The sequence below is a fragment of the Lactuca saligna genome, chromosome 4 (assembly GCF_052625555.1).
Source record: "Lactuca saligna cultivar CGN05327 chromosome 4, ASM5262555v1, whole genome shotgun sequence".
In the NCBI taxonomy this organism is placed as follows: domain Eukaryota; kingdom Viridiplantae; phylum Streptophyta; class Magnoliopsida; order Asterales; family Asteraceae; genus Lactuca; species Lactuca saligna.
The window spans coordinates 321,758,366-321,765,728 of record NC_136420.1 but is presented as its reverse complement, the minus strand read 5'-3'; the positions used below and the strand labels follow the sequence as shown (position 1 = coordinate 321,765,728).

At 35.9% G+C, this 7,363-nt stretch overlaps 1 protein-coding gene across 1 annotated transcript; it reads right to left on the bottom strand.

The window, feature by feature from the left end:
• Positions 1 to 1,457: 1,457 nt before the first annotated feature.
• On the bottom strand, positions 1,458 to 4,020 carry LOC145044056 (glycosyl hydrolase family 81 protein). The gene has a single exon (XM_078992862.1). It carries the CDS (start codon positions 3,811 to 3,813, stop codon positions 1,636 to 1,638), a length of 2,178 nt encoding a protein of 725 aa, XP_078848988.1. The 5' UTR covers positions 3,814 to 4,020; the 3' UTR covers positions 1,458 to 1,635.
• Positions 4,021 to 7,363: the final 3,343 nt, after the last annotated feature.

The following is a 7,363-nucleotide window of genomic DNA, read 5'->3' as shown; positions in this document are numbered from 1 at the left end:
CTTTCAAAAGAACGCGATCTCCCACCTGGAATTCCAAAGGTTTCCTTCGTTTGTTGTGGTTGGACTTCTTGTTGTTGGAGTTGTTGGAATTGTTAGAAAGATTGATATTGTTAAAGTTGTTGTTGGAAGGCCGTGAAAGCTTGATATTGTTGTTGAAAAAGTGTTGTTTGTTGAACAGGGAACCAGTTTGAAGCAAATTGACAAAACCACATTGATGTGATTCCATAGTCGGAAATTAGTGAGGGGTTGTGTCTAACGCAAAAGCGTTATCGGGTTTGCAATTTCTATAGTTTGGACTTTGGAGGGGTGTTTTGGTTAGGATCCATGGTTTTGGTTGTGAAAATGTTATGGGTATTTTGTATATAAAGAAAGAAAATAATGGTGTAAGAAATAAGGTTTAGAATGAGGTATTTATATAGGTGGAAATGGTATGTAAAAAATTTTATTTAAAAAAAAAAACAACTTTTAAAAAATTTGGCCGAAGTCGAGCCCTATTGGGCATTTGGTTTCGTCGTCCGGATAATGCCCCACCACGACCACATGTCGGCATAGTGTACACGACCGTGATCGTGGTCCAGCTCAACCACAAGCCCTCTCGTTAAAGGTATACGAGTTGGCCTAAAGCAACAATGTCGTTGTTATGTTTTTGTAGTTTATGTGCCTAGTCATACTGATATCACTGTAAAAAATGTCAACTTAATACAATTCAGATCGCACAATGGGGAATATAACAATTCTTTTGTGTTCAAGTATTTGGTAGAAGGGAGAATTTCATATATTTCATTCTTAAACATCAAAATATCATATTTACCCAACTTAATTTCTAAATATCATATTTACCCTTCATAAAATTTCTAAGTATCATATATGTCATTTTTAAACATCAAAATATCATATATATCATTCTTAAATATCAAAATATCGTATATGCACTTTTTAAACATTAAAATATCAATGGTACCATCTAAAATATTCTCCATCTACAAAATGATAATAATCAACAACAATAAAAGCTAAACAATCAAAACATACATTCCAAAGAAAAGGTTGAAGATGAATAATTTTGACTGTCAAGAAGCCGACATTCCAACAATTTAGAAGTTCACATTTTATTATCATAGACGTAAGGATAATATGATTAAATTTCTTAATTATTATAATAATTCTAAGACATAAAAAATTATTATAAAATATTAAAAACATTATAAAAAAAGATTTAGGCAAATATGATATTTGAAATGTTTATGAAAGATAAATATGATATATAAAATTCTCCCTTAATAGAACATCAACCATAGTTTATAAAGACACTTTAATTTTACAATTTACATAATTTGATAATCATAAGTTTAAAACAAATTTCAAGCTACAACAAAAATAAACTAAGACACCCGATGAAAACCAATAAATGTTTACTATGAACAACTTAAAAGACCACAATAACTCGATTCATTGAATCGAAAAATTATGGCTACAAATATTTTGTACATAAGATGTAAATAAACTTTTGATAACAAAAAATTGAGAAGTATACATAATTTATTTGTCTATTTACAAGTATACCTTTTAAAACTCTGTTATCAAACACTTAATATTATCATTCTTTATACTTACCATTACTTTTTCGTTTTAATTTTATTGACAATAATGACCAAACCAACAATGCCTCCCTCCACCTTCATAACCTTCTTCTTCACCTTCACTTCTACTGTAAATCCACCATAACAAATTACTTAAAGAATTCCCATCATCAAATCCATTCAAACTCCTTATCTTTTCAATAGCAATTTCCTTCTCATAAATCCCTTGTAACGCATACACAAACCCTTTCCACCCTTCACCAACACCTTCCCTCCCTAACGCCGGCAAACCCCACTCCACAAGCCGCCTCACAAACCCCACATCGGAAAACAAAACCTCCGTCACCGGCAACAATGGCAGCACCTGAATCCCAACCCTACACTCCCTCCATTCCGGCGGAGCAAACCACAACCCACTATCTCTCTTATTCGCCCACAAAACCCCCACCACTCGATTATCCCTCGTGAATTCTTCACTGTAATAACTATCATCTTCTTTCACATGCCACCATGTTTGAGATGCATGAATCTCCATAGCTGTAAGCAAAGATCCAATCGAAACAAGATGTGTGTCTCCATAAGCTAATCCCATTAATGCCGCTGAGTAATACGCATTAACTGCTTCACTTGTGCTTTCTTGATTCCTTCCATCTGCAAACTCCGTCAAACCACCTGCCCATGAATGTAGCTTCCATAAATCGAAACATCTTAACCTTGTATACTTCGAGTTTCCACCTCTACCCAACGTCATGAAATCCGCCATTAACGTGTAAGCTTGAGGTCTATATTTTCTTCCCCATATTGGATCTATTTTAGCAAGAACAGCGATCCCGTACAGAAAGTAACCAATATGGTAATGATGATCGTTGTATATTCCAAATCCGAAATCAGCACTTGAATCTTGAGACCCTTGTTTTGTTATAACTCCACCCCATGATTTGTCATATAAAAATCCGTTTCCATTAAACGTTCCATCTAACCATGGCTCGATTGTATCCTTTAAATACTTCTGAATTCTTGGCATTACTTCAATATAAGTAACTTCTTCAGCTATTAAAGCTAATCTAGCTGCTCTTGCGACAAGCTTCCCATAAAAATACGATGATGTTGTCGATATTGAAGAGGAATCCAACCCATCGACGTCTTTTACAAGAGCATCAATGATTTCCGGGTAGTTTTCTTCTTTGATTCCTTTTATCGAATGCCAAGTTACTGAAACTGGATCGGTTTTTAACACCCATGAATCTCCGATGACACCCACAAGTTCGCCATCGATGCTATTGTATTTAACGTCGTCAAGAACTTTAACTGAAGACACATCAAGAAGACGAAGATGAAGAGGGTTTGCTAACATTAACAAATCCCCCCAACCTTTCTTTTCCCATTTATATTCAACACAAAACGGCGTCGTAAACGCAGCATCACCGGATACCGGATAGCAAGAACTGAAACGATCAAGAACCGTTTCAAGATTAGGGTTTAATGAATTCGGGAGTATCGCGATACGAATAACACCGGAAAACAATAAAGATGAAATCTTTGATATCTCGTGGGTTAGATCAATCGGTGAAGACGAATACAATAGCCATGTTTGACCGTTGTTGAGATTGATTTTGTACTTGGTTCTTGAAGAATTAGGAGTAAAATCAAGAATTGCATGAATGGTTGAAATGGAAAGTTCGGTTTTTTGCAAGACTTGACATGTTAAAAACGGGCTACCCCTAACTAGATAAAATCTTAAACTTTGTGGAAGATCTAACGTCACACTTAGATCGTTGAATGAAGATATGACGTGGGTTTGATTTGGGTCAGGGTTATCCACGGCGGAGATGGTGAGATCGGCGTTAAAGATTTGATACGTGAAGGCGGTGGTGGAGAATAAAGGTGGGTAACACATGGAAAGCGATGAAGGAGATGATTTGATCAAATATGGATGGATGTATTCAGGTTGATCGCCATTTTTGAGGACGAAGTTTTGGAAGAAAGAGTTTGTGGGGAGAGGGGAAGAGAGAAGGTTGGTGGAGAAGAAGGTGGAGGGGTGAGGGAGGACGGCGGAGTTGGTTTCTGGAAACATGAAAGGGTGGGAGGGGCGGCGGTTCATGATGGCGGGTGGTGGTTCTGGTGGAGGAGAAGAGATTGGTGATTGGGGTTTTATAGAGGGTTTTCTTGGAGGTTTTTTGAAGGGTTTTGTGATGATTCTTTCCACTTTTCTTCTGATTTTCTTCAACACCATCTTGAAAGGGATTGAACAAATGGATAAAGAAAATTTAATGATACACCAGAATGGAAATTAATTAACCCTTCTTAGTAAATTGGATTCAAAGACTAGTTTTCAGTAACTGATTAAAGAGAAGATGATAATGTTTTTGGCAACTTGAGATGGGAGGATTAGATTAGAAGGTAAGATGTTTGGTTCTTTCAAGTTTGGGGTTTGATGTTTGTATTTGAGGATGATTTGAAGGTACTTCTCTAAATTCGAATAGTGAATGAAAGGGAAATAACTAATAAAGTTGATCAATATTTGAAGGAACGTATAATTAAAAAGTTGGGTTTTTATTTTTATGTTTTGATGATGTATCAAGTATCAAAAGCAATATTATCTCTGAAGTCATTTGATAGAGGACATATTAAGATTCTTTGTTGTTTCAATGATTAATGTTGTTTTGATTTAAGATACGTTTTCTATTTTTCCTTCTCATGTTTACATTCTTGACTTCCGAAAGAACCCTAGAGCTAAACCAAGAAAATGTTCTCCAATAAATGCAAACGATGTTTTTTTTTTTTTTTTTTTTTTTTTTTTTTGTATGTGTGTGTGATGGATATGGTTTAATGAAAAGCATTAATCGACAATAACATGACCAGGCATTATGAAAAAAAATGGCCTTACACTGAAAATGAGCTTAATGTATGCAAAAAGGAGGAGACTACATTACTAAAAAGTTATCAAATTATAAAAAGGGATAAATTATTAACACATGAGAGTGTGCCGAAAAATCTTTTACTTTTTACTTGCTACCTAAAATTTTCTTTTACTTTTTTTCCTCGCCAAAACCCTCAGTGTGAGAAAAATCTTTTACGTTTTTTTAATATATATATTTTATATAAATATTATATTTATTTTGTAGAAAATTAAATACCATAAATTTTGATATAGTTTTTTTATAATTTTTTAATAAGTATATAATTTAATAAATATTAAAAAAGCTGAAAAAAAAAATACTGATCAATCACACGAGAAAAAAAATGAGGGATAGACTTGATAGCTTATTTTATTTCCTTATTTTTATTAGTTTATTTTAGATTTTTAGATCTTTTTTATCATTAATGCATTGTATTTTATTTATTTTTCTTTAGTATGGATCGTACCGGGTGCTTGTTATGTTGCATGAGATATTTTGTAGGTTTTCCGGTGCTTGTTGCGGTTGCGGGTTGATTGGAGACGGGCTTAGTGGGCTTCCGAGGCATTATTGGGCTTGGCGGAATCAAAGAGGAAGAATTGGGCTTTGAAAGTTATTGACTTGGATTATTTAGGCTTGTGAAGATGGATCATAAAATTCAAATTTTGGGCTTGGAGCATCCATTTGGTGGCTAAATGATGATTGGTGCATTTCAAATTACATGGACAAGGAGGGGGGACCAAAGGAATCTTTGGTAGTGGAAGGGTGTAGTGGCTTGGTGGACCAATAGCATTACAGCAACATTTGCACGGGTGGAATTTCCGTCGCGCGGGTACCCGCGCAACTGTCCAGTTTGGGCATTTTGGTCATTTGGCTTGCCATAACCCTTAGGGATCAGATCTGGAGGCTTATTCACGTTTTTCCACCATTAGAGACCTGCAAGAGGCGATTTTGGGAGCTAGAAACCATTTCCTTTCATCTTTCCAAATCTTAGGTAGTTTCTTTATGCAATTAGATTATTATTCTTGTTTCTTTGTTGCCATGAGTGGCTAATACTCTTATTTGGTTGACTTTGGCTGAAAACCAATGAATGTTTGTGGGTTTTGAAGGATTTATGTTGATTATCAATTTATTCCATGTTTATGATTCTAGTTTGCAATTCTTATGCTTATTTGATACTTTGATCATGAGCTTAGTGTTTGATTGAGCAATAGCTGATTTATTTCATTGATTTTGCATTGGATCATTGAATTTATCTAGAACAAAGGCTTTATGATGGTAGAAATCATCTCTAGCTTATGAATCGTATCTCCTTTATGGACGTGTAAGCATTTGACATCCTCTAGGAATCGGGGATTCCTTCATTCTTAAGGCTAATTGATTTCTTGGGATTAATTGCTTCAATTGACCCTTGATCTTAATTAAGAAGGTGTGTTGTGGGCTTCCCCAACCTCCATACTACATATGAGGAATCTTGGCATATCATGTTTCATGATTGCTATAACCAATTTGGGATGAAGGATAAGCTTTGTATTAGATCCTAATGATAAACACACAAATGTTCACTGTGTTGAATTGCCTTAGTTAACCAATTATTCCCAACCTTTGAGCATCTCATCAACTTGCTAAATTGCAAGGTTTTTAGTTATTCAAGTATTTTAGTTATCAAGTAATCAAACACCCCCCCCCCCCTTTATTTTAATTGTAGTTAGTTAGTCTAATTTCACTAGTTCTATTGAATTGCATTGGTGATTGAATACAACCATTTCCCCGAGGATCGATACCCCTTTTTACCATTATAATACGTTTATTTAGCAATCAAAGGGTGTAATTTGCTTGGTGGGCTTGACATCCCGACCAAGTTTTGGCGCGTTGCCGGGGAAATTGGTTTTTGTTATTTGATTGTTTATGCTTAGGTCTACAAGAACCGGTGAATTACTCTACAATCCGGAAATTGAAAGAGAAGCAAAAAGGTTGAAAAAGTTAGCCAAACAAGCAAAGCAACGACAACTAGTTCAAGCTTCTTCCTCTTCTCCACTAATCAACATAGAAGATCAAGTTCATACTTCAAGTGATACCGACACCGAACCGAGTTCTCCAATTGTTGGTCATTCCTTTGAAGACATTCCATTTGAAAACCACATAGCCATGAATCACACTCCACCTCATAATCCCAACCCAAACCCAATCAATCAAGATGCCAATACCCCACCCCATCAACCAAGACAACAACCACAAGAACCTCTCATTGATATGCCACCTTGGAATCAAGCCCCTCCTCAAAACCAACCCAATTATCAACCACCACCACAAATACAATACCAACACTTCCACCAAAACAACCAACCTCAAAACAATGCTTTTCAAGTTCAACAAGTACATTACCCAAATCAACCCATTTACCAACCCCCTCCAATGTACCAAAACCCAATGTACCCACAACAATAACCTCCTTACAACCAATACCCTAACTACCAACCTTATCCACCACCAATCTACAATCCCCAACAATACCCATATCCACCTTACCAACAACCACCCAATTACTTGCAACAATATCCCAATAACCCCAATCCACCCAATCCTCCTCAAGAGTTGACACTTAGACAAATGATGGAAACGGATGTTACTCATACACCTCTTGCTATTGTTTATCCCGCAAACCGCCGAGGGATTGAATTAAAGTCAAGTTTCATCTATCAACTTACCAAGTTCCATGGGTTGGATAGAGAAGATCCTCAAAAGCATTTGAAGTCCTTTCATATGATATGCGTTAACATGTTGCCCGACAATGTGACATTGGATGATTTCAAGTTAATCGCATTCCCGCTCACCTTGGAAGACAAAGCCAGAGAGTGGTTATTCAACTTACCACCGGGATCTATT

What these genes read in the sequence shown, in the direction of transcription:
- LOC145044056 (XM_078992862.1), bottom strand. Translation starts at nt 3,813, where the DNA reads ATGGTGTTGAAGAAAATCAGAAGAAAAGTGGAAAGAATCATCACAAAA.